This window comes from Zonotrichia leucophrys, chromosome 5, assembly GCF_028769735.1.
Source record: "Zonotrichia leucophrys gambelii isolate GWCS_2022_RI chromosome 5, RI_Zleu_2.0, whole genome shotgun sequence".
NCBI classification, from domain to species: Eukaryota; Metazoa; Chordata; class Aves; order Passeriformes; family Passerellidae; genus Zonotrichia; species Zonotrichia leucophrys.
Genome location: NC_088175.1, coordinates 59,277,996 through 59,304,499, shown reverse-complemented (window position 1 = coordinate 59,304,499; position 26,504 = coordinate 59,277,996). Strand labels below are relative to the sequence as shown.

The window sequence follows — 26,504 nt, the reverse complement described above, 5'->3', positions numbered from 1 at the left end:
TCAGTTAGGTGCTGCTGTGTTTATTCCAAATCCAGCTCCAGCTCCAGCTTGGGCAGTGCCTGCTGAAGGACACGGAAGGTTTTTTCTTTCTCTCTGATCCCAGGAAGGTCACTCAGATACAAATATTTCAGGTTCCTGTAAATATTCAAAAAGAAAATGGACAGCTAGTATTGAATTGCTGACAGAGAAATTGGAGAAATTATTCTACTGCAGTTGTTTTGAGTATTTTAGGTGATGACTGGAATTGTTGGTACTTTAACTGGTTCTACTGGAAGTTTGTTTCTGAAGTGGGTGGTTGGGGTTTTTAGCTGCAGGACCCAAGTGCACCCAGGTGTGTCCCAGACCCTGAGGAAGCTGTGAGGTGGAGAAGCACTGACAGCTACAGGACACAAACTGTGTCACACAGAGCTGCTGAGGAGAGGGCTCACAACAGCAGCCAAGCTGATCATTCCTTACGTATCCTCAGCAGCACAATCCCAATCCCAGTCCCAACCCCAACCCCAATCCCCAGTCCCAACCCCAATCCCAGTCCCAACCCCAGTGCCAATCCCAATCCCAGTCCCAATCCTCAATCCCAGTAATCCCAGTCCCAACCCGTCCCAACCAGTCCCAACCAATCCCAATCCCAGTCCCAATTCCATCCAGTCCAGCCCAGTCCCATCCCAGTCCCAACCCATCCCAGTCCAATCCCAGTCCCAACCCCAGTCCAATCCCATCCCACCCCAGTCCCAACCCAACCCCAATCCAGTCCCAATCCCAGTCCCAATCCCATTCCAGTCCCAACCCCATCCCAACCCCATCCAACCCCAATCCCATACCCAGTCCACCCAACCCAATCCCACCCCAATCCCAACCCAATCCCATGCCCACCCAGTCCCAACCCCAGTCCCAACCCAATCCATTCCCAGCCCCAGTCCCAATCCCAATCCGCCAACCCCAATCCCAACCCAATCCCATTCCCAGCCCCATTCCCAGCCCATTCCCAGCCCCATCCACCAACCCAGCCCCATTCCCATCCCCAGCCCCATTCCCATCCCAGTCCCAATCCAGCCCCAGTCCCAGTCCCAATCCCAGCCCAGTCCCAATCCCAACCCCATTCCAACCCCAGTCCCAACCCAATCCCAATCCCACCACCCAGTCCCAATCCCAACCCCAGTCCCAGCCCATTCCCAACCCAGCCCAATCCCATTCCCAGTCCCAGCCCCATTCACCCATTCCCATCCCAGTCCCATTCCCAGCCCCATTCCCATCCCCAGCCCATTCCAACCCAGCCCCATTCCCAGCCCATTCCCATCCCCAGCCCCATTCCCAACCCAGCCCCATTCCCAGTCCCATTCCCAGTCCCATTCCCAGCCCCAGTCCCAGCCCCCAGTCCCAGCCCCATGTCCCAGCCCCATTCTCAGCCCCATTCCCATCCCATTCCCATTCCCATTCCCATTCCCAGCCCCATTCCCAGTCCCATTCCCAATTCCAATCCCAGCCCCATTCCCAGCCCCAGTCCCATCCCCATCCCCGCGGGCGCCCGGTGCCCACGCACGCCAGCCGGTGCAGTGCCAGCACGCCCGTGTCGGTGACGTTGCCGCAGGAGATGATCTGCAGCTGCTGCAGGCTCCTCTGCAGGCTGCTGGTCTCGCTGAGCCGCTGCAGACACTGGTCCTGGATGTACATGCACTTCTCCAGCTTGATGTCCCTGACGTGCTCCAGGCCATCTGTGGGCACAGGGCAGGGTTTGCTCCACAATCCCAGCCTGATACTGCAGCGATAAAATGTTTCTAAAATCACCGAGTATTCAGGGGAGTCAGAAAGGAAGGACAGGCCTGCAGGCCCTGGGAAATGTTCAGCTGCACCTCCATAATCACTGAATGACCATGAGAAATGATAGGATTGTTAGGTGCAATGATTGTTTGGTAATTGGATATCATTATTGTTTAATGCTAACAATAATGAGAAACAATGTTGGGGGTTTGATGGGAATTACAGAATCCATGCTGGATGAAATCAATGTATTCAACAGAACAATGTAAGTTTAATAATGAATATGTAGTTATATAACAATAAGGGCATAAAACCATGTTCATCCTGAAGCCATGCTGGAGTCAGCTTTGGCTCTGTGCCCCTGACACCCAGAGCTCCTCAATAAAAGCAATAAAAGCACAGAATCATTCCCTGGTTTTGTGTTCCTGTGCTGGTTGTTAAATTCTCAATTTCATAACTGCCCCCCAAACCACCCAGCAACACATCCCTTTATACAGGGGCTGTACCACACAATCAATCTCCAAAGTCCTCCAGATTTAGGAAAACCTCAGGGTTTGAATTATTTCAGTAAGATTTCAAGAGCTTTGAAATGGGCAAGTAACAAAAACCTGCACAATTTTGGGTAATAAACAATGACTGACAGAAGAAAGTGCTAATGCCAGAAATTCAGGGTCCCTTGCTATGAACAGCCTGTTCCCTTTTTGGTTTCTGGTATTCAAAGACCACCTGAAACATTTGTTTAATCTCTTATTTTTAAGAGAATCTCTTTTTTATTTGTCTTTGAAGACATCAAAAATGCCTGGAGAATGAGCAGAATTACAACTTCAGAGACACCAAAATCATCCCTTGGTGCAGAAGAAAAATAATATTTTTAGTGCTTTTTGCTTATGAAGTCATCAAAATTTGTGGCACTTCCTGAGTGCTGTGGTCACATCAGGTAAAAGCTGAAATTCCCAAAGTCTTTGCACTTCATACCACACCTCTAGCAAAACCTGGGGGATTGATAAATATTTATAAAGGGGGGGAAAAATCACAAATTATTTATCAGTATCTAGCTAAGGAATGAGAAAATGACACCATTATGCATATTTTGATGCAATTCAAATGAAATCTATTAAGAACAATCACCACCATGTGAAAAATGTGTATTTTATGATTGGCTTTTGGCAAATGTTCAAATGAATATTATATGTGTGGTGTTAGAAAGTGATGCTGAGTTAATTCTCTTAAGCAGTGTGTTAAATAGAGTTTTAGGTTATAACATAAGGTTAAAATAGAAACTGTGCTATGTAGGATACTTTTTTTTAAAGAAAGGACTTGCAGTGAGATAGCAGCCACAGGACACCTGAATCTGTCAGAGAAAGAGAATTCATTGCTCCATTATCAGGAGAAATGAACTTCTTCCTGCCTCACTTGGTCAGAATGATACCATTGAGGATCCAGAGGAAGAAGCTGACACTGCCCAGCCAGAATCCTGTGTGTGAATGGAATTTATGCACCATGGATGAGCTGTATGAATATGCAACAGGCTGGTGCTTTTAAGGGTTAATCCTCTGTTAACCTGGGGCCTTTTTTGGACTTATTTTGCCTAGAAAAAGGTACCCAGACCCCCCATAACTTTGTTTCTGTTGTCTCATATTGTCCTAATCCAAACTGTCCAAATTATTATTACTCTGATTATATTACTATTTTTATAACCTATTACACTTCTCAAACTCTAACCCCACGCGCCTGCCGTTTTTCCACGCGCACATTACCCAGGTAGTCAAATCCTCGGTACATGATGCAGGAGTCGGTGGCGCTGATGGCCTCGATCCTGTACTTGCCCAGGGGCCCGGTGGGCAGCGCGTTGTAGTCCTGCTGCCACTTGGGCGAGCCCTGGTAGCGCACCCGGGCCCCGCAGCGCAGCAGCCACTCCGAGGCCGCCCGGTCCGGGCCCACCGCGCGGATGCGCTCGTGGTCCACCCTGCGGGCACACACACAGCACCACAATTACTGTTTGATTCATTAATTAGGTAATTAAAAACCTCCACAGCGCATCTCTGGGTATGGGTATCACAGAAGCGAGGATGTGATTTACCACCAATGGTTCGCAGGTGATTTTTGGATTGTGCAAAAAATGGGTATTTTATCATTGGCTTTCTGCAAATATTCAAATGAATATTGTGTTGTGTTAGAAAGTGATGCTGTGTTAATTCTCTTAAGTAGTGTGTTAAATACAGTTTTAGGTTATAAAATATGTTAAAATAGAAATGATGCTATGTAGGATACTTTTCTTTAAAGAAAGGACTCGCAGTGAGACAGCAGCCACAGGACACCTGAATCTGTCAGAGAAAGGGAATTTATTGCTCCATTATCAGGAGAAATGAACTTCTTCCTGCCTTGCTCAGGGTTGGAGACGCCATCAGGATCCAGAGTAAGAAGCTGACACTGCCCAGACAGAATCCTGTGTTTGAATGGAATTTATGCACCATGGATGAGCTGTATGAATATGCAACAGGCTGTTGCTTTTAAGGGTTAATCCTTTATTACCAGAGGTCCTTTTTCAGGCTTATGCTGCCCAGAAAAGGTACCCAAACTGTCCATAACTCTTTGTCTCATATTGTCCTAATTCAAATTATCCAAATTATTATTACTCTAATTGCATTACTATTTTTATAAGCATTTTATTACTATTAAACTTCTAAGATTTTAAAAGCAAATGACTGACGTTTTTCACATTAATCTGGTGTGAGTTTTTTTAACTTAAGTGGCGGATGCTCTTTATCAAAAGAAGAATACAAATACACCTGGACTTGACTGTTTCCTTCCATGTCTGTAAGGAAAGAAAACAGTGCCACTGGTTAAGGTGAGTTTTGGAGTCAAAGAAGAGCGGGATTTAGGGATGGGATCCATGTGGCCAGGCCAGGGGCAGAGCCCGCACCTTGCTCTCCAAGGTCACGGCTTTGGAAGGGGAAGCAGACACGGAATGACCCCTTGCCAACAACCAGCATGCAATCTGGAGAGAAAGAGGAGCATTAATGACAGAAAACGTTTTCTGCAGCGTAGGGACTTCATTGTTCCGCTTCACAAACCGCGCAGAAAATTTGAGGGATCTGAAAGTTAATTATTAACCAGCGACTCACTCTTACTTGTTGAACACGGCATTCAGCCATCCCCAGAAGGATCTACAACTGCCCGGCGGCAGCGGCGGCTTCCTCAGGAGCGTCCCCAAGGCCATCATCACCTTCTTGCACACGGGAGAGGGGAAAGGGAGCTGTTAGTCGGTGTTAGCTGGTGTTATTTGCGGGGAGGCCGCGCCGCCCTCACGGCCTGAGCGGGGCTGCGAGCCCGGCGGGGCCCACGGCTGCAGGGGGGCCGGCACCGCCCCCGGGCTGCCCCCGGCGCCCAGCGGCCGAACCTTGCCCGGCCGAGCGGAGCAGGAGGGCAGGGGCAGCAGGAGGAGGGGCAGGGGCAGCAGCAGGAGGAGGAGGAGAGGAGAAGAGGAGGGGAGGAGGAGACGACAACGGGCGGCCCCAGCGGTCCCTCCGCCCCCAAGATGGCGGCGGTGCTGAGGGGCCGCGCGGGCCCGGGCGGGGCCCCGGCGCTGTGGCGGCTCCAGAGCCGGCGGCAAAGGTGAGGCCGGGGGGCAGCGGGGCGGGCCCGGCACACACCCGCACACACACTGGCACACACCCGCACACACCGGCACACACACCCGCACACACCCGCACACACACCGGCACACACCCGCACACACCGGCACACACACCCGCACACACCCGCACACACCGGCACACACCCGCACACACCCGCACACACACCGGCACACACCCGCACACACCCACACACACCGGCACACACCGCACACACCGGCACACACACCGGCACACACACCGGCACACACCGCAACACCCGCACACACACTGGCACACACCCGCACACACCGGCACACACACCCGCACACACCCACACACACACCCGCGCACACCCGCACACACACCGGCACACACACCGGCACACACCCGCACCTTCCCTAACCCTGTATCTTCCCTTGTCCCTGTCACCGTCACCTTATTCCTGTCCCCCATCCCCTCACCCCTTCCCCTCTCTTCTTACCTTTACTCACCCCCTGTTCCTTTCTGTGAAAAATGCGCGTTTTGTTTGGCTTTTCGCAAATATTCAAATGAATATTGTATGTGTTGTGTTAAAAAGTGATGCTGTATTAATTCTTTTAAGTAGTGTGTTAAATATAGTTTTAAGTTATTACAAAATGTCAAAATATTAACGATGCTATGGAAGATTTTTTTTTTAAAGAAAATACTCGCAGTGAGACAGCAGCCACAGGACACCTGAATCTTTCAGAGAAAGAGAATTCATTGCTCCATTATCAGAGCAAACGAACTTCTTGCTGCCTTGCTCAGCCCTGAAGACGCTGTCAGGATCCAGAGGAAGAAGCTGACACTGCCCAGCCAGAATCCTGTGTTTGAATGGAATTTATGCACCATGGATGAGCTGTATGAATATGCAACAGGCTGTTGCTTTTAAGGGTTAATCCTCTGTTAACGTGGGGCCTTTTTCAGGCTTATTTTGCCCAGAAAAGGTACCTGGACTGTCCATAACTCTTTGTTTCTATTGCCTCATATTGTCCTCATATTGTCCCAGTTTGGACATCCAAATTGTCGAAATTATTATTACTCTAATTGTATTCCTATTTTTATAACATTTTATTACTATTAAACTTTTAAAAATTTACAAAGAAGTGATTGGCGTTTTTCACACTTTCCGTATCATTTTCCCCTATCCTTTCCCCCATTCCCTGTCCCTCTCTCCTGTATCCTCTATGTTTGCTATATCACCTTTCCCCATCCCCTTTTCCTCTCTCCTTTATCCCCTATATTCTCTATAGCCACTTCCCCTATATCCTTTATCTGCCATCTCTATCCTTTCCCCCTTTACATTATTAATCACCCCTACCCCCTTTTCTCTGTCTCGTTTTCCTCTCCCCTATATCCCCTTTATTCCTTATATCTCCTTTTATATCCCTTTTCCCTGTCCTTTCCCCTTTCCCCTCTATTCCTGACATGCCCTTCCCTTATCCCCACCCTTTTCCCCTGTCCCTGTTTGTGAAAAAACGCCAGACACTTGTTTTTAAAATTTTAAAAGTGTAATAGTAATAAAATTGTTATAAAAATAGTAATATAATTAGAGTAATAATAATTTGGGCAATTTGGTTTAAGACAATATGAAACAATAGAGACAAAGAGTTACAGACAGTCCGGGTACAGAAGCCAGAAAAGGCCCCACGTTAACAGAGGATTAACCCTTAAAAGCAACAGCCTGTTGCATATTCATACAGCTCATCCATGGTGCATAAATTCCATTCAAACCCAGGTTCTGGCTGGGCAGTGTCAGCTTCTTCCTCTGAATCCTGACGGCATCTTCAGGCCTGAGCAGGCAGGAAGAAGTTAATTTCTCCTGATAATGGAGCAATAAATTCTCTTTCTCTGACAGATTCAGGTGTCCTGTGGCTGCTATCTCACTGCCAGTCCTTTCTTTAAAATAGTATCTTACATAGCACAGTTTCTATTTTAACATTTTGTTATAACCTAAAACTATATTTAACACACTGCTTAAGAGAATTAACACAGCATCACTTTCTAACACAACACATACAACATTCATCTGAATATTTCCGAAAAGCCAATCACAAAATACGGGTTTTTCACACCGTCCCTTGTCGCTGTCCCCGCAGCTCGTTCGACGTGGCCGTGGTGGGTGCGGGGATCGTGGGCCTGGCCACGGCCCGGGAGCTGCTGCAGCGCCACCCCTCGCTGGCCTTGGCCGTGCTGGAGAAGGAGCAGGAGCCGGGTAGGGAGCGGGACAGGGACGGGGAGCCAGGGGAGGCTGTGCCCGAGTGTCCGGTTTTCGGCTGTTTGGATGGCCTGGAAAGGCCCGGGGTGGCCTTGGGGCAGCCCGCGTATCAAAGGACGAGAAGAGGCTTCAGTTCTTCTTTCGGTCTTTATGTTTATTAATTGTTTATCTAAAAGATTTTCTTTCGGCCCGACAGAGCTCTGCTCAGCAGCCAGCCATGAGCACACTCACCTATCTTTATACCCAAAGTTACGTGTACAATATTTATCATTTTTCCCCAATCCTTTTTATTCTTATTGTCCGGTGCACTTTCAGTAATGACCAATCCCAAAGTGCCACCATCACCACAGAAGATGGAGGAGAAGAAGAAGAAGGACAGGACACGCCCCAATTCCTCCATCTTACTTCTCTAAACCCCCCTGTACATAAATCCTAAACCCTGTGTCTCACCCTCTAATTAACTAATCCCTTCACCATTCACCCCGGTGAAACCCTCCTGTCCTCATACAGGTGTCGTCTCCTGTGTAGGATCAAAGTCCAGCCACCAGACACTTCTGGAACATTCCAGGACTCCCGAGCCCCCAAGGGTGTCTCGGTGACACCTCAGTCCTGAGCTGCTGAGATCCCACACCCGAGGATGCTCTGCCACAACCTCAGCTCCCCGTGGGTGTCTGTGTGCAGGGAGCAGGGGCTGGGGGACAGCAGCTGCCCTTGGTGTTGATGGGTGATGGATTTCCCATTTCCAGGCCAGGTTGGACAGGGCTTGGAGCAGCCTGGGATAGTGGGAGGTGTCCCTGAGCGTGGCAGGGGTGGGATGGGGTGATCTCTTTAGTGGTGATCTCTAAAGTCCCTTCCATCCCAAACCATCCTGGAATTCTGTGCTGGCTCTCACAGAATCCCTGGGTTGGGAGAGCCCTTCAGGATCATGGAGTCCAACCCAGCCCCAACAGCTCAGCTCAGCCCTGGCACCCAGTGCCACATCCAGGCTTTGTTAAACACCCCCAGGGATGGGGACTGCACCACCTCCCCAGCAGCCATTCCAGAACTTTGTCACCCTTTCTGTAAAAAACTTTTTCCTGATACCCAACCTGTATTTCCCTTGGTGCAGCTTGAGACTGCATGTCAGTGCCAAGGCTCTCCCCTAACAGGGATTTCTTCCACCCTTCTCCCAGGGACTGTCCCTCAGCAGAGTTTCATCAGTCTGTGCTTCTCTGCTGGGGCTGCAGATTGGGAATTTGGGGTTAAAATCTCCTGTGCAAGCTGCAGTGGGACTGCTGGGGCTGCAGATTGGGAATTTTGAGTTAAAATCTCCTGTGCAAGCTGCAGTGGGACTGCTGGGGCTGTAGATTGGGAATTTTAAATTTAAATCTCCTGTGCAAGCTGCAGTGGACTGCTGGGCTGCAGATTGGGAATTTGGGGTTAAAATCTCCTGTGCAAGCTGCAGTGGGACTGCTGGGGCTGCAGATTGGGAATTTTAAATTTAAAACTCGTGTTCAAGCTGCAGTGGGACTGCTGGGGCTGCAGATTGGGAATTTTGAGTTAAAATCTCCTGTGCAAGCTGCAGTGGGACTGCTGGGGCTGCAGATTGGGAATTTTAAATTTAAAACTCCTGTGCAAGCTGCAGTGGGACTGCTGGGGCTGCAGCAGCTCAGGAATGGCAGGAGAGAGGATGAGGGGGAATAACCAGGATAAGGAATAGTGCAGCTTGTGGGAGGGCACAGGCAGGTCCTGCATGGAGCTGGCAGAATCCCAAGGGAGAAACAGCAGCTCCAAACAGGACCTGTGAGCCCAAAATCTTGTCTGAAATAGCTCCATCAGCCTATGGAAATACTGGGATAAAAATGACATTTTATCCCCAAGACACACAGCTGTGGGAGTGCCAAGCAGGAAGGACCTTTGGGCATCCACACCTTAAAGAGGGAGAGGAACCTGACCAAATTACTTCAGTAAAAGTATTTATGGTATTTTTCAGCTCTATTTTATCTATTTGCAAAGAGGAAATAGCAACCTAATCCAGTTCACAAATACTCAAAAATCCTCCCAGGCCTGCCAGCACGTCCAAAGGAAATTGTGGATTGGACAGATACTATGTTGGATGGGGCCCTAAGAGATGCATTTCATTGTAAAAATTGGATTTTAAAATTGAATTTCAGCCTGTTTTGATTGATTGGTTTGTTCTTGAAGGAAAAATTTGTTGTTTTAAGGGTTTTTTCCCCTGTTGGTCCAACACGGTGCAGGCTGTGATGGATTATCATTAACCAGGGCTGGCTGTGTCAGGGTTTCTGTGCCCTTTTGAGGCCAGGGGAGGAATTAATTGTGCTGTCCTCTCACCTCATCGTGTCCTATAAAGCTGATTCAAGGCAGAACCTCAGTTAACTCCTGTTTCTGACAGCAGGAGTGGTTAAGTGGGAACAGCTGAGTTCTAACAATGTGTTTTCCTTTCTCCTCAGCCCACCACCAGAGTGGCCACAACAGTGGTGTGATCCACAGTGGGATTTACTACACCCCTGGCTCCCTGAAGGCCAAGCTGTGCGTGCAGGGGGCAGCCCTGTGCTACAGATACTGTGACCAGAAGGGCATTCCCTACAAGCAGTGTGGCAAGGTACAGCAGCTCTGGGAGTCCCTGCCTCACCCTGCAGGCTGAGCCTCTGTGGTGTGTGCTGCCAGGCCTGCTTGTGGGTTTCCTCCTCACTCTCTGAGTTACAGATGATTTTGTAAATAAATGTGTGTAATGTCCATAATCCCCTCCTGCCCCCAGATCATCCCTTTCAGTTTGAGAGGAGGTTTTTCATGATCTCCCCACCCTGTCTCCATGCTCTGAGCCATTTTTAATTCAAGAAGGTTTTTCATGATCTCCCCACCCTGTCTCCATGCTCTGAGCCATTTTTAATTCAGTGTCTTTGGTGCAAGGGGAGGACCAGGGCTGGGCAGAGCATGCCAGGTGTGGTCAGGCTCAGTGGAACAGAATTCTGTCTCCATTTCCCAGTGTTTCTAACACTCACTTCAGGTTTTCCACCTCTCCCTGGGCATTGAGCTGCTGTTGCCACAGGACTCTCTGTCCTGACCCCAAGGCCCTGAGGGATAAATTTGAATTCCAGGGTTTTTCTCAGAGCTGTCCATGCTGCCTGTGCTGCCAGGCTGGGCACAGGGTGGCCCTGAGGGATAAATTTGAATTCCAGGGTTTTTCCCGGAGCTGTCCATGCTGCCTGTGCTGCCAGGCTGGGCACAGGGTGGCCCTGAGGGATAAATTGGAATTCCAGGGTTTTTCCCGGAGCTGTCCATGCTGCCTGTGCTGCCAGGCTGGGCACAGGGTGGCCCTGAGGGATAAATTTGAATTCCAGGGTTTTTCTCGGAGCTGTCCATGCTGCCTGTGCTGCCAGGCTGGGCACAGGGTGGCCCTGAGGGATAAATTTGAATTCCAGGGTTTTTCCCGGAGCTGTCTGTGCTGCCAGGCTGGGCACAGGGTGGCCCTGAGGGATAAATTTGAATTCCAGGGTTTTTCCCGGAGCTGTCCATGCTGCCTGTGCTGCCAGGCTGGGCACAGGGTGGCCCTGAGGGATAAATTTGAATTCCAGGGTTTTTCCAGAGCTGTCTGTGCTGCCTGTGCTGCCAGGCTGGGCACAGGGTGGCCCTGAGGGATAAATTTGAATTCCAGGGTTTTCTCAGAGCTGTCTGTGCTGCCAGGCTGGGCACAGGGTGGCCCTGAGGGATAAATTTGAATTCCAGGGTTTTTCTCGGAGCTGTCCATGCTGCCTGTGCTGCCAGGCTGGGCACAGGGTGGCCCTGAGGGATAAATTTGAATTCCAGGATTTTCTCGGAGCTGTCCATGCTGCCTATGCTGCCAGGCTGGGCACAGGGTGGCACTGTGGCTCTGTGCAGCAGCACCCCTGAGGGGACAGCCTGCTCAGAGCTGTCCCCAGGGGCTCAGCTGGAGCCTGGGGCAGCTGAATTTGTGTATTTTGTACCAAGGTGTGCATCTCCACTGGAGCACAGATACTTGCATGTATATACCTGGCAAAAACCAACACTAAGGTTAGGACTGTCTTTTGTCCTTGGGTGTGTTTGGCAACCATCTTGACATCTTCAGTGTCATGCTTTTTGTGAGCTACAAGAACCTAAAATTTGGTGGATGATTGGTTGATGATTTATGATCATGGTTTATATTTTTGCAGGGTGGCAGCAGGAGCAGGGCAGGGCCTGTCCCCTGTGCTGGCACTGCTGGGCCACCTCCAGTGCTGGGGACAGCTCTGGGCTCCTCCCAGCAAAGCCACAGCAGGGGCTGGAGCTGTCCAGGGAAGGGAATGGAGCTGGGAAGGGTCTGGAGCTCCAGGAGAGGCTGAGGGAGCTGGAAGGGGCTGGAGAATCCCTGAGGAGCTGGAAGGGCCTGGAGAATCCCTGAGGAGCTGGGCTGGGGCTGCAGAATCCCTGAGGGAGCTGGGCAGGGCCTGCAGAATCCCTGAGGAGCCGGGCAGGGCCTGCAGAATCCCTGAGGGAGCTGGGAAGGGGCTGCAGAATCCCTGAGGGAGCCGGGCAGGGGCTGCAGAATCCCTGAGGGAGCTGGGCAGGGGCTGCAGAATCCCTGAGGAGCCGGGCAGGGGCTGCAGAATCCCTGAGGGAGCTGGAAGGGGCTGCAGAATCCCTGAGGGAGCCGGGCAGGGGCTGCAGAATCCCTGAGGGAGCTGGAAGGGGCTGCAGAATCCCTGAGGGAGCCGGGCAGGGGCTGCAGAATCCCTGAGGGAGCTGGGCAGGGGCTGCAGAATCCCTGAGGGAGCCGGGCAGGGGCTGCAGAATCCCTGAGGGAGCTGGGCAGGGGCTGCAGAATCCCTGAGGAGCTGGAAGGGGCTGCAGAATCCCTGAGGAGCTGGAAGGGGCTGCAGAATCCCTGAGGAGCCGGGCAGGGGCTGCAGAATCCCTGAGGGAGCCGGGCAGGGGCTGCAGAATCCCTGAGGAGCCGGGCAGGGGCTGCAGAATCCCTGAGGGAGCCGGGCAGGGGCTGCAGAATCCCTGAGGAGCCGGGCAGGGGCTGCAGAATCCCTGAGGAGCCGGGCAGGGGCTGCAGAATCCCTGAGGAGCTGGGCAGGGCTCACCTGGAGCAAAGGAGGCCCAGGGGCCCTTGTGGCTCTGCACAGCTCCTGCCAGGAGGGGACACAGGGACAGGAGCAGAGGGAAGGGCCTCAGGTTGCACTGTGAAGCTTTAGGTTTGGTATTTATTGGGGAAATTCCTTCATGGAAAGGTTTGTCCAGCCCTGGCAGTGCTGGGCTCCCCATCCCTGGAGGGATTGAAAGTCCCTGTGGATGTGGCACTTGGGGACACAGAGCAGGGGTGGCCCTGGCAGTGCTGAGGGATCAGTTGGGCTCTCAGAGAGCTTTTCCAACCTCAATAATTCCACAATTCCATGGCACTCCCTGGCAGCTCATTCCAGGGCAGATCATGGTGGAGCTTCCCAGCTTTCCCTGGAGCAGCCCCAGGCTTGGAGAGCTTTCCCTGGGAGGTGCCAGAGCTGAGCAGGATCCTGGGCTGTGCAAGGCTGGCCCAGGGGATTCTGTCTGCATTTATCTCCTCAGGTAGCTGTGAGCAGAGTCCTTGGTTAAATGAAACTGGTACCATTCCACTCAGGCCATGTCAGAGCATGTCCCCACTCTCTTATCAAAGCTCTTGGATTTTCATACATGTTGGGTTCAGTTCATTTTGCTTCTGAAAGCATCCCAGTGGTTCTACAAATTCAAATTCTCTTCCCTCACACGAAGACTTGTAGTCTCAGTCTGCTTCTGGCAAATATTGTTGATTGTAACTCAAACTACAGTTTAGCATTTCTTTTTTAATTCTCTGTGATATATTAATGCCTCCTCAGCAACAGAATTCTGTGCAGTGAATGGCACAACCATTCTTCACCCCTGGGTTTATTGCTCACTCATTCCCTGCTGCCTGTGCTTGATGCCAGCTTTGCCCTGCCCTGCTCTGCTCACTGCTGTGCCTTTGTTCCCTCCCCAGCTGATTGTGGCTGTGGAGCAGGATGAGATCCCCAGGCTCAAAGCTCTGTACGAGAGGGGGCTGCAGAACAACGTCCCAGGGCTGAAACTCATCGGGGCCAAGGAGATCCAGGAGAAGGAGCCCTTCTGCAGGGTAAGGGCTTGCCATCCTTCTCTCGACCTTGTAGGAGCTGTTTCTCAGGTGAAAACATCTTTTAATTTCACAAATTTAGCAAATTTTAACCATTTCTAAAATTCAATTTAACACAATTTAACAAATGCTTTTCTGGCCTTGAGCTCCAAGTTGAGAAGAGCCTGGAAGTTCCTTCCCATCCATAGAAGTGGTTTTGGATCAGGCCCATTTCAGTCAGGTTGTTATTGTAGCACTTCTCAGCCTGTTTATTTTCCCAGCAGGAGGAACGTGTGGAGTTTGTGGAACACAGATTTGTTATTGATTATTCTGCCTTTGTTTGGAAGGAGAAGCTGGATGTGAATTCCCTGTGCTGTTTCAGCTGGCAGCTGTGACACTCAGGAGTGGTTATAGATTATACAGAGAGAAACTTTCTGGAAAATAATATTTTCATTTTCCCTGTAAACATTTGGGGTGTTCCAGCTCCAGCTGAGCACATGGGGGGGGACAGCAGCACTCCCTTCCCATGGCCCTGCAGGTATTCCCAATGCAAATATTCCAATTTTCACTTTTCCTCTGTGTCTCCAACCCTGCCAGGGACTGATGGCCCTGGACTCTCCCTACACTGGCATTGTGGATTACAAACAAGTGGCCCAGTCCTATGCCAGGGATTTCCAGGAGGCAGGGGGCACAATCCTCACTGGCTTTGAGGTCACAGACATGGACATGGCCAAAGAAAGTCCTGCACAAAGTGAAGATGGTAAGGCTGCAATTTTTATTTTTTTCCCCCTCCTCCATTTACTACAAAGATTTTGTTCAAATTTAAACATTTAAACATTTCTGAATTTTTCTGTCTCCTGGGGATGAGAAAAAATGCAAAATTTTCTTAGTGAGAGCATTCAGCAAACTCACTTGGGGTTTTTTTTGCAGGTCACCTTTTTTTGCAGGCAGGTGACCCTTCAGCTGAAACAAGTGAGAGTCAAATGGAGAAATGAAGTTGTTCTCTCTTAAAATCAGATTTATCTGAATCTTGCATGTTTATTCTCGTGATAGTGATTTTCCTTATCCTGAAATCTGTGCTGGCACACAGAGGGAAGAATAAAACCCCTATTAATTAATAAATCCAGACATGTCCAACAATTTAATGATGACCAGAGCTGTTCTTACATAGCTTGGAAGATTTTCCAGAGGAGAATTCCTTCCTGTTCTGTCAGCTCTCTGCTGCCTGTTGCAGTAATTCCCTCTCTTGTAATTCCATTTCAGGGCTGAAATACCCAGTCATTGTCAGGAGCAAAAAGGTAAGGCTGGAAAAGAAGCTCTCATTCCTTCTCCTTTTCAGATTTATTTTTCTTGTGAATTAATAATTAAAAAAAAATAAAATTAAGAATTTGCTGTGCAGCAACATGACCAATTTGATAAAACAACTGCAACCAGTTATTAACAATGAGGGTGTTCAAATAAATTAATAATAACAATAATGATGATGTAAAATATTAAACTATAACTGACATTTAGCATCCCTTATCTGCTTTATTTGCACAATCTGATGCTGACACTTCCAGGAACTCTTTTATGACTCGTCCATCTGGTGACAAACACCAATTTTCATGTTGGCTTTTGGGCTCTGGCATCCACAAAGTGATAAGGAGGCTTTTGGCACCATTTTATTATCATTTTATTACCATTTTATTCTCATTTTATTCTCATTTTATTAGGATTTTCTCCTCAGAGCAGTGGAGCAGCTGCAGTTCCTGCAGTCAGAGCTGTGCCTGTACCCCTTCCCCTTCAGGAGGGAATTTCTGCCCCAAAAACACCTCCACAGCCCCTCTGCTCATTTGTAATTTAATTCTGCTGCTTTTTTTCTCCTATTTTTTGCACTTTCATTAAAAAGCAGCTTCCAAAATCTGTTAAAATTTTTTCCTCCAAATAATGGGGTTTTTTTTCCACCAAATACTGGGTTTTTTTCCTCCAAATACTGGGGTTTTTTACACCAAATACTGGGGTTTTTTACACCAAATACTGGGGTTTTTCCATGCAAATATTTTTCAGTTGGAAAAAAAATAATTTTTAAAAGCAGGTACTAAGCTAAATAAATAGATAATAATTTTGGATTTTTATTTATTTCTTTATTTAGATGGTAAAGGTGTTTAATATTTAGCAGCTCTCCATGCATTTATAGCTGTTCCCACCCTGTGGGGTCAAATCATTGAACACCCTTATTTAACTTATTTAAATAAGTTAATTTTTTTAAAAAATAAGTTAAATAATTTTTATTTATTTAAATAAATGCCTGTGGGGTTTTTTCTGGGTGTTTTTTTAGTGATAAATAGAATTTTGATGGGTTTTTGGTTTTTTTTGTAAGTAAAGTAAATATTTTTTAATGCATTAAATCAATTTTATTAATTTAAATAAGTGCCTGGGTGTTTTTTTTAGCAGTATATAGAATTTTATATGTTTTGGCTTTTTGTTGTTTTTTTTTTTTAATAAGTGAAATTAATTTTATTTATTTAAATAAATGGCTGTAGGTTTTTTTCTGGGTGTTTTCTTAGCAGTTATATAGAATTTTATGTGTTTGGGGTTTTTTTTTAATAAGTTAAATACTTTTTTATTTATAAGTTAAATACTTTTTGTATAAGTTAAATAAATTTTATTTATTTAAATAAATGGCTGTGGGTTTTCCTGGGTGTTTTTCTTAGCCGATAAATAGAATTTTGATGTGTTTTTTTTAATATAAGTCCAATAAATGTTATTTATTTTATTTATTTATTTATTTAATTTTCTTGTGTTTTGTTCCCCAGGGGCAGGAGGTGTCCTGTCCCTAAATTTATTTATTTATTAAATAAATTTTATTTAATATGAAATTTATTTAATATTAATTATATTAATATATTTATTTATTATATTATTTAAATATTTAAATAAATATTAAATATATTTAATTTTTAAAATAAATTTTATTTATTTAGATAAATGCCTGTGGTGTTTTCCTGGGTGTTTTTCTTAGCCGATAAATAGAATTTTGATGTGATTTTTTTTCTATAAGTCCAATAAACGTTATTGATTGAATTTTATTGATTTATTTATTGATTAATTTAATTTTCTTGGTGTTTTTTGTCCCCCAGGGGCAGGAGGTGTCCTGTCCCTAAATTTATTTATTTATTAAATAAATAAATTTTATTTATTAAAATAAATACCTGTGGGTTTTCCTGGGTGTTTTTCTTAGCCAATAAATAGAATTTTGATGTGGTTTTTTTTCTATAAGTCCAATAAACGTTATTGATTGAATTTTATTGATTTATTTACTGATTAATTGAATTTTCTGTGTGTTTTTCCCCCCAGGGGCAGGAGGTGTCCTGTCCCTAAATTCATTTATTTGTTTATTAAATATTTTTATTTATTTAATATTTAAGTATATTAATATATTTATTTAATATATTTATTTAATATAATATTTTAAGGTTTAAATAGTTAGATAAATATTAATTTTTAAAAATAAATTTTATTTATTTAAATAAATGCCGGGGGGGGGTTTCTTAGCCGATAAATAGAATTTTGACCTGTTTTTTTTTCTATAAGTCCAATAAACGTTATTGATTGAATTTTATTGATTTATTTTATTTCTTAATTTAATTTTCTTGGTGTTTTTTCCCCCAGGGCCTGGAGGTGTCCTGACCCTGAATTAATTTATTTATTAAATAAATCAATTTTATTTATTTAAATAAATGCCGGGGGGGGGGGTTTCTTAGCCGATAAACAGAATTTTGATCTGTTTTTTTAATATAAGTCCAATAAACGTTATTGATTGAATTTTATTGATTGATTTACTGATTAATTGAATTTTCTGTGTGTTTTTCCCCCAGGGGCAGGAGGTGTCCTGTCCCTAAATTTATTTATTTATTAAATAAATCAATTTTATTTATTTAAATAAATGCCGGGGGGGGTTTCTTAGCCAATAAACAGAATTTTGATCCGTTTTTTTTTCTATAAGTCCAATAAACGTTATTGATTGAATTTTATTGATTGATTTATTGATTAATTGAATTTTCTTGGTGTTTTGTGTCCCAGGGGCAGGAGGTGTCCTGTCCCTAAATTTATTCGTTTATTAAATAAATCAATTTTATTTATTTAAATAAATGCGGGGGGGGGTTCCTGGCTGTTTTACTTAGCCGATAAATAGAATTTTGATCTGTTTTTTTTTAATGTATAATTAAAAAATTTGAATATAATAATGAAATATTTGAATTCATAATAATGAATTAATTTATTTATTAAATAAATAAATTTTATTTATTTAGATAAATGCCGGGGGGTTTTCCTGGGTGTTTTTCTTAGCCGATAAACAGAATTTTGATCTGTTTTTTTAATATAAGTCCAATAAACGTTATTGATTTAATTTTATTTATTTATTTAATTAATTTTTTGGTGTGTTTTTCCCCCCAGGGGCAGGAGGTGTCCTGTCCCTAAATTCATTTATTTGTTTATTAAATAATTTTATATTATTTAATATTTAAGTATATTAAAATTTTTCTTTATTTAATATATTTATTTTGATATAATATTTAAACATTTAAATATTTAAATAAATATTAATTTTTAAAATAAATTTTATTTATTTAGATAAATGCCGGGGGCATTTTCCTGGGTCTTTTTCTTAGCCGATAAATAGAATTTTGATCTGATTTTTTTTAATGTATAATAAAATGTTATTGATTGAATTTTATTGATTTATTTACTGATTAATTGAATTTTCTTGGTGTATTTTGTCCCCCAGGGGCAGGAGGTGTCCTGTCCCTAAATTTATTTATTTATTAAATAAATTTTATTTATTTAAATAAATGCCCGTGGGTTTTCCTGGTTGTTTTACTTAGCCGATAAACAGAATTTTGATGTGGTTTTTTTTCTATAAGTCCAATAAACGTTATTGATTGAATTTTATTTATTTATTTTATTTCTTAATTTAATTTTCTTGATGTTTTTTATTCCCCAGGGGCAGGAGGTGTCCTGTCCCTAAATTTATTTATTTATTAAATAAATAAATTAATTTTATTTATTAAAATAAATGCTGGGGGTTGGGTTTCCTGGGTGTTTTACTTAGCTGATAAACAGAATTTTGATCTGTTTTTTTAATATAAGTCCAATAAATGTTATTGATTGAATTTTATTGATTGATTTATTGATTAATTTAATTTTCTTGGTGTTTTTTGTCCCAGGGGCAGGAGGTGTCCTGTCCCTAAATTTATTTATTTATTAAATACATTTTATTTATTTAATATGAAATGTATTTAATATTTAAGTATATTAATATATTTCTTTATTTAATATAATATTTAAATATTTAAATAAATATTAAAATTTTTTAATAAATTTTATTTATTTAGATAAATGCCTGTGGTGTTTTCCTGGGTGTTTTACTTAGCTGATAAACAGAATTTTGATGTGTTTTTTTCCTATACATTAAATAAACATTATTGATTGAATTTTATTTATTTATTTATTTATTTATTTAATTTTTTGGTGTATTTTGTCCCCAGGGCAGGAGGTGTCCTCTCCCTAAATTTATTCATTTATTAAATAAATAAATTTTATTTATTTAGATAAATACCTGTGGATTTTCCTGGGTGTTTTACTTAGCTGATAAACAGAATTTTGATCTGTTTTTTTAATATAAGTCCAATAAATGTTATTGATTGAATTTTATTGATTTATTTACTGATTACTTGAATTTTCTGTGTGTTTTTCCCCCAGGGGCAGGAGGTGTCCTGTCCCTAAATTCATTTATTTATTTATTAAATAATTTTTATTTATTTAATATTTAAGTATATTAATATATTTCTTTATTTAATATATTTATTTAATATATTTCTTTATTTAATATAATATTTAAATATTTAAATATTTAAATAAATATTACTTTTTTAAAAATAAATTTTATTTATTTAGATAAATGCCGGGGGCGTTTTCCTGGCTGTTTTTCTTAGCCGATAAATAGAATTTTGATGTGGTTTTTTTTCTATAAGTCCAATAAACGTTATTGATTGAATTTTATTGATTGATTTACTGATAAATTGAATTTTCTGTGTGTTTTTCCCCCAGGGGCAGGAGGTGTCGTGCGGGCACATCCTGACCTGCGCCGGGCTCCACTCCGACCGCCTGGCGCGGATCAGCGGCTGCAGCCCCCAGCCCAGGATCGTCCCTTTCCGGGGGGATTATCTGCTCCTCAAGCCACAAAAATCTTATTTGGTCAAAGGAAATATTTATCCAGTGAGTGCCCCTGCTCTGTGTGCCCTGAGAGCTGCTGAAATGCAGGAAAAAGGAAAATTCCATGGTTGTTTCTGCACACACGTGGGTGGAGGGTGGGTTGGTTTGGGACAGGACACTTGGCTTTTGTTCATTTTTTGTTCATTTTTTGTTCATTTTTTGTTCATTAATTTTTTTTTTTTAATTGAAGAAAACATGGAAGTACCACATAGGAAATTATTGCCAGTTGTTTAATTTATGGATTTATTTTTGGGTTTTTTTTACTTAATAGAGAAAAGATGGAATATCACATTGCCACATATCCAGAAAATTGTAAATTATTTCTACATGTCCTAAAATGAATCTGTAGTGAGGGAGAGGTGACTTATTGAATTATTATGAATAATTATGAAATTATATGACTTAGTGAATTATTATTTATTATTTAATAATTATAACAGTCTATTATATAATTATAATTATAATTATATAAACACAGATTGTTTAATCTCTTTATTGATAATCTATGTTAATAAAAGGTGTTGAATGCACCCTCAGGAAATTCCCAGGTGGCACTGGAGGTTTTCCCAACCCCAGGGATTCTGGGATAAATTATTGATAAAGGGTTTTCATCTTTTGTGCCAATACCCAACACTCAGCTTTAGGTATTCTCCTCTCAATATCATTTTTGAATTAGCTGAATTTGTCATTAAAAAGAGATGTGGGAGAAAAGAAAACAACCTTTCCACACCTAAACCAGACAGATAATGGGATGAAGAGCAGCAATCCCAGACAGAAAATGAATTACACAGCAAGTGGAGAGAATTGCTAGGGCAGCATTTGGGCCAATTCTGCCCATTTAAATACTGATTTTCTGAATAGGAGATTGGCTTTGCATGGATCTTTGGGAAAGCTGGAATGCTGGGAATTTCTGTTTGTCTGATCTCACCTGGGAATGATTCAGGATCCTGTCTTGGGATGGGAGGGAGGAAGTGGAACAAAAAAAACCATGCAGATTTATTATTATTATTATTAGCATTATTAGCATTATTATTAGCATTAACCTGCTAAGTTCAGGCTGCTTTGTACACACAGTAAGGGTTTCTGATATTTTGTATTTTTTGTTGCTGCTGGTGAATCACATCAGGGTGTTGTTGATTTATACCCTGAGAAATCATGTGGACTTTTTTTTCCCCCCCTGTTATTTGTTTTCCTTTTCCCTAAAATTCACCTTTACCTTTAATTAACGCCATGCCACAGCTGCACAATTAACCAGCAACAATTAACCAGCTCAGAGCCAGTGCTGAGCTCGTGTGACTCCGAGTTTTGTTGCAGTGCTGGGAAATCAGATGGGGAATTTCACTGCTGTGCCATTGCAGGTGCCCAACCCTCGTTTCCCATTCCTGGGCTTCCATTTCACTCCCAGGATGGATGGCAGTGTCTGGCTTGGCCCTAATGCAGTGCTGGCCTTTAAGAGAGAGGGCTACAAACCCCTGGACTTCAGCCCTGGGGACTTCCTGGATGCTGTCACCTACAGGTAATGGTGCCTTGTGTTTGTGTTTGTGTCTGCTCTTGGTGAGGTGTGACCATGGCAGCCCCTTCCTGCCCAAATCCTGCTTTTCCCACCTTTTTGGGGTGTTTGTGCTGATGAGGGGGAACTTCCCCAAGGCATTTGGCTTTGTGTGGTCTCAAATTTGGGTTTTGTGCCAGGACATGTCTCAGCCAGGCTGGGAGTGTGGCTGCTGCACTGTGATAACTTAATCAACCCAGACAGCATCAGGAAATACCTGCCCAGGGTGCTGGGGGAGAGAAGGGCTGGGAGAGAGAGCTGGGAATGTTCCCTGGAGAGGAGAAGGCTCCAGGGAGAGCTGGGAATGTTCTCTGGAGAGGAGAAGGCTCCAGAGAGAGCTGGGAATGTTCCCTGGAGAGGAGAAGGCTCCAGAGAGAGCTGGGAATGTTCCCTGGAGAAGGAAAAGCTCCAGGGAGAGCTGGGAATGTTCCCTGGAGAAGGAAAAGCTCCAGGGAGAGCTGGGAATGTTCCCTGGAGAAGGAAAAGCTCCAGGGAGAGCTGGGAGTGTTCTCTGGAGAAGGAAAAGCTCCAAGGAGAGCTGGGAATGTTCCCTGGAGAGGAGAAGGCTCCAGGGAGAGCTGGGAATGTTCCCTGGAGAAGGAAAAGCTCCAAGGAGAGCTGGGAGTGTTCCCTGGAGAGGAGAAGCTCCAGGGAGAGCTGGGAATGTTCTCTGGAGAAGGAAAAGCTCCAGGGAGAGCTGGGAATGTTCCCTGGAGAGGAGAAAGCTCCAGGGAGAGCTGGGAATGTTCCCTGGAGAGGAGAAGGCTCCAGAGAGAGCTGGGAATGTTCATCCTGGAGAGGAGAAGGCTCCAGGGAGAGCTGGGAATGTTCATCCCTGGAGAGGAGAAGGCTCCAGGGAGAGCTGGGAATGTTCTCTGGAGAGGAGAAGGCTCCAGAAAGAGCTGGGAATGTTCCCTGGAGAGGAGAAGGCTCCAGGGAGAGCTGGGAATGTTCCCTGGAGAGGAGAAAGCTCCAGGGAGAGCTGGGAATGTTCTCTGGAGAAGGAAAAGCTCCAGGGAGAGCTGGGAATGTTCTCTGGAGAAGGAAAAGCTCCAGGGAGAGCTGGGAATGTTCCCTGGAGAGGAGAAGGCTCCAGGGAGAGCTGGGAATGTTCATCCTGGAGAGGAGAAGGCTCCAGGGAGAGCTGGGAATGTTCCCTGGAGAGGAGAAGGCTCCAGGGAGAGCTGGGAGTGTTCTCTGGAGAAGGAAAAGCTCCAGGGAGAGCTGGGAGTGTTCCCTGGAGAGGAGAAGCTCCAGGGAGAGCTGGGAATGTTCTCTGGAGAGGAGAAGGCTCCAGGGAGAGCTGGGAATGTTCATCCTGGAGAGGAGAAGGCTCCAGGGAGAGCTGGGAATGTTCCCTGGAGAGGAGAAAGCTCCAGGGAGAGCTGGGAATGTTCCCTGGAGAGGAGAAGGCTCCAGGGAGAGCTGGGAATGTTCTCTGGAGAGGAGAAGGCTCCAGGGAGAGCTGGGAATGTTCATCCTGGAGAGGAGAAGGCTCCAGGGAGAGCTGGGAATGTTCTCTGGAGAAGGAAAAGCTCCAGGGAGAGCTGGGAATGTTCCCTGGAGAGGAGAAGGCTCCAGGGAGAGCTGGGAATGTTCATCCTGGAGAGGAGAAGGCTCCAGGGAGAGCTGGGAATGTTCATCCTGGAGAGGAGAAGGCTCCAGGGAGAGCTGGGAATGTTCATCCTGGAGAGGAGAAGGCTCCAGGGAGAGCTGGGAATGTTCCCTGGAGAGGAGAAGGCTCCAGGGAGAGCTGGGAATGTTCATCTGGAGAGGAGAAAGCTCCAGGGAGAGCTGGGAATGTTCCCCTGGAGAAGGAAAGCTCCAGGGAGAGCTGGGAATGTTCCCTGGAGAAGGAAAAGCTCCAGGGAGAGCTGGGAATGTTCCCTGGAGAGGAGAAGGCTCCAGGGAGAGCTGGGAATGTTCTCTGGAGAGGAGAAGGCTCCAGGGAGAGCTGGGAATGTTCCCTGGAGAGGAGAAGGCTCCAGGGAGAGCTGGGAATGTTCCCTGGAGAGGAGAAGGCTCCAGGGAGAGCTGGGAATGTTCATCCTGGAGAGGAGAAGGCTCCAGGGAGAGCTGGGAGTGTTCATCTGGAGAAGGAAAAGCTCCAGGAAGAGCTGGGAATGTTCTCTGGTGAGGAGAAGGCTCCAGGAAGAGCTGGGAATGTTCATCTGGAGAGGAGAAGGCTCCAGGGAGAGCTGGGAATGTTCCCTGGAGAGGAGAAGGCTCCAGGGAGAGCTGGGAATGTTCCCCTGGAGAGGAGAAGGCTCCAGGGAGAGCTGGGAATGTTCATCTGGAGAGGAGAAGGCTCCAGGGAGAGCTGGGAATGTTCCCTGGAGAGGAGAAGGCTCCAGGGAGAGCTGGGAATGTTCCCTGGAGAGGAGAAAGCTCCAGGGAGAGCTGGGAATGTTCATCCTGGAGAGGAGAAGGCTCCAGGGAGAGCTGGGAATGTTCCCTGGAGAAGGAAAAGCTCCAGGGAGAGCTGGGAATGTTCCCTGGAGAAGGAAAAGCTCCAGGGAGAGCTGGGAATGTTCATCCTGGAGAGGAGAAGGCTCCAGGGAGAGCTGGGAATGTTCTCTGGAGAGGAGAAGGCTCCAGGGAGAGCTGGGAATGTTCATCCTGGAGAGGAGAAGGCTCCAGAGAGAGCTGGGAATGTTCCCTGGAGAGGAGAAGGCTCCAGAGAGAGCTGGGAATGTTCATCCTGGAGAGGAGAAGGCTCCAGGGAGAGCTGGGAATGTTCTCTGGAGAAGGAAAAGCTCCAGGGAGAGCTGGGAATGTTCATCCTGGAGAGGAGAAGGCTCCAGGGAGAGCTCAGAGCCCCTGGCAGGGCCTGAAGGGACAGAAGTTGTTGCTGTTGGTGCCATCCAGGTTCAGGAATTGATCAAATCCTCACATTTTAGGGGGAAAAACAGCTGGGGTTTAATTAAACCCACAGGATCAAGGAGCTGTTCCACAGGAAAGAGCTGAAAACCAGGAAGGATGGGCACTGGGAGAGCTGGGAAAAGGGGAATTGGATCCATGGGTGAGGCAATTCCAGGAATTCTGTGCAGGAGTTACCTCCCAGGAGCCAAAATGGTTCAAAAATGCACCTCTGCTGGGGAAACAGGATAACTGGGAATGTTCCCCTGGAGAGGAGAAGGCTCCAGGGGGACCTGAGTGCTCCTGGCAGGGCCTGAAGGGGCTCCAGGAGAGCTGGAGAGGGACTGGGGACAAGGGATGGAGGGACAGGAGCCAGGGAATGGCTCCCAGTGCCAGAGGGCAGGGATGGATGGGAGATTGGGAATTGGGAATTGCCAGAGCAGCTGTGGCTGCCCCTGGATCCCTGGCAGTGCCCAGACCAGGATGGACACTGGGACAGTGGAAATGTCCCTGCCCAGGTTGCTCCAAGCCCATCAGGCCCTGGGACACCTCCAGGACTGGAATTCAGAATTCATTCAGCACCACAGCTCTGTGAGCAAGGTTTGGTGGAGCAGAGAAGGACAAACGTTCATTTCTCAAACACAGAGCATGGTGTGTTCCTGATTTTGGCAGTGGCAGTCGTGCCCTGCAGTTGCATTTGCTGCCTCCTGCAGCTGCAGCTGGTGCATTTGAGGCAGGTTTTCCCTCAGTGCAGCTGTTTCTCCCTTTTGTCCACAGTGGGCTGTGGAAGCTGGTGCTGAGGAACGTGTCCTACGGCCTGGGGGAGCTGTACAGAGCCTTCTCCCTCAGTGCCCAGGTCAGGCAGCTGCAGAGGTTCATCCCTGAGCTCACCACCAATGATGTTCTCAGGTAAAGGAAGCCAATTCTGTTGGGAAATCTCCTGTTTGAAAAGCAGAAAACATGTCAGGGGTTTGGTCCCTTCCTCCACCAAAATGTGATTCAGAAGCTTGGGGGTCCCAGCACAGGGAGGTCCTGGAGCTCCTCACTCCAGAGGGGGCACCAGGATGATCTGGAGCAGCTCTGCTGGGAGGAAAGGCTGAGAATGTTGGGATTGTTCAGCCTGGAGAAGAGAAGCTCTGGGGTGGCCTCACCGTGGCCTTGCAGTACCTGAGGAGAACCCACAGGAAGATGGAGAGGGACGGGCAGGACAAGGGGGAATGGCCTGACAGGGCAGGGTTGGGTGGGAGATTGGGAATTGGGAATTCCTGGCTGGGCTGGAATTGCCAGAGCAGCTGTGGCTGCCCCTGGATCCCTGGCAGTGCCCAAGGCCAGGCTGGATGGGGTTGGAGCACCCTGGGACAGTGGGAGGCGTCCCTGCCATGGCAGGGGTGAAACTGGATGGGATTTAAGGTCACAGTGTGGCCACCTCAATGACCCCATGACTGTCAGATACCCCCACTCTGCCTCTTGAGTGTTAAAATTCCCCCAAAATGCTCTGTCTGCATTCCCCTGCCCTCCTCACTGTCTCCCACCTCCCCACAGGAATTCCTTCCCTGACTCAGAACATTTTCCTCCTGCTCCTCCTTGCTTTCACAGGGGTCCCTCAGGTGTGAGAGCCCAGGCCCTGGACAGTGAGGGCAATCTGGTGGATGACTTTGTGTTTGATGGGGGCTCAGGGCCCGTGGGCAGCAGGATCCTGCACGTCAGGAACGCTCCCTCCCCTGCTGCCACCTCCTCCCTGGCCATCGCCGCCGCCATCGCCGACGAGGCGCAGCGCCGCTTCCAGCTCTGACCCGGCAGGAACCCGGCAGGAACCCAGCAGGAACCCTGCAGGAACCCAGCAGGAACCCAGCAGGAACCCTGGCACTGCTCCTGAGGGACACACAGCCACCAGGCAGCGTGCTGTGCCCGCTCTGTGCCCACTCTGTGGTGAGGAAGGTTTGGCCATGGAGCAGGAGCAGCCATGGCAGGCTGTGCAGCACAGGCACAGCAGGCTGGGATCTCTCTGTGCTGGGATCCCTCTGTGCTGGGATCTCTCTGTGCTGGGATCTCTCTCTGTGCTGGGATCTCTCTGTGCTGGGATCCCTCTGTGCTGGGATCCCTCTGTGTGCTGGGATCTCTCTGTGCTGG

General features: G+C 46.4%; 2 protein-coding genes across 2 annotated transcripts; one reads left to right on the top strand and one right to left on the bottom strand.

Moving 5' to 3' along the window:
• On the bottom strand, window positions 1-5,286 carry DMAC2L (distal membrane arm assembly component 2 like). Its single transcript, XM_064715919.1, has 4 exons — window positions 4,887-5,286; window positions 3,513-3,721; window positions 1,538-1,709; window positions 1-135 (listed from the first exon to the last, which is right to left on the bottom strand). The coding sequence occupies exons 1-4, from the start codon at window positions 4,976-4,978 to the stop codon at window positions 21-23; spliced, it is 588 nt and encodes a 195-aa protein (XP_064571989.1). The 5' UTR covers window positions 4,979-5,286; the 3' UTR covers window positions 1-20.
• L2HGDH (L-2-hydroxyglutarate dehydrogenase) lies at window positions 5,228-26,504 on the top strand. The gene is made up of 10 exons (XM_064715918.1): window positions 5,228-5,370; window positions 7,490-7,605; window positions 10,059-10,210; window positions 13,601-13,732; window positions 14,306-14,468; window positions 14,972-15,006; window positions 19,802-19,969; window positions 21,325-21,482; window positions 25,152-25,283; window positions 25,971-26,504. Exons 1-10 carry the CDS (start codon window positions 5,294-5,296, stop codon window positions 26,164-26,166), a joined length of 1,329 nt encoding a protein of 442 aa, XP_064571988.1. The 5' UTR covers window positions 5,228-5,293; the 3' UTR covers window positions 26,167-26,504.

Coding starts and splice junctions, on each gene's coding strand:
- DMAC2L (XM_064715919.1), bottom strand. CDS start 4,978: ATGATGGCCTTGGGGACGCTCCTGAGGAAGCCGCCGCTGCCGCCGGGC. Junction 1,710..3,512: donor CCGAGGATTTGACTACCTGG/GTAATGTGCGCG, acceptor CTGTGCCCACAG/ATGGCCTGGAGCACGTCAGG. Junction 136..1,537: donor CTGGCACTGCACCGGCTGGC/GTGCGTGGGCAC, acceptor GAATATTTACAG/GAACCTGAAATATTTGTATC.
- L2HGDH (XM_064715918.1), top strand. CDS start 5,294: ATGGCGGCGGTGCTGAGGGGCCGCGCGGGCCCGGGCGGGGCCCCGGCG. Junction 10,211..13,600: donor CCTACAAGCAGTGTGGCAAG/GTACAGCAGCTC, acceptor TTCCCTCCCCAG/CTGATTGTGGCTGTGGAGCA. Junction 13,733..14,305: donor AGAAGGAGCCCTTCTGCAGG/GTAAGGGCTTGC, acceptor CAACCCTGCCAG/GGACTGATGGCCCTGGACTC.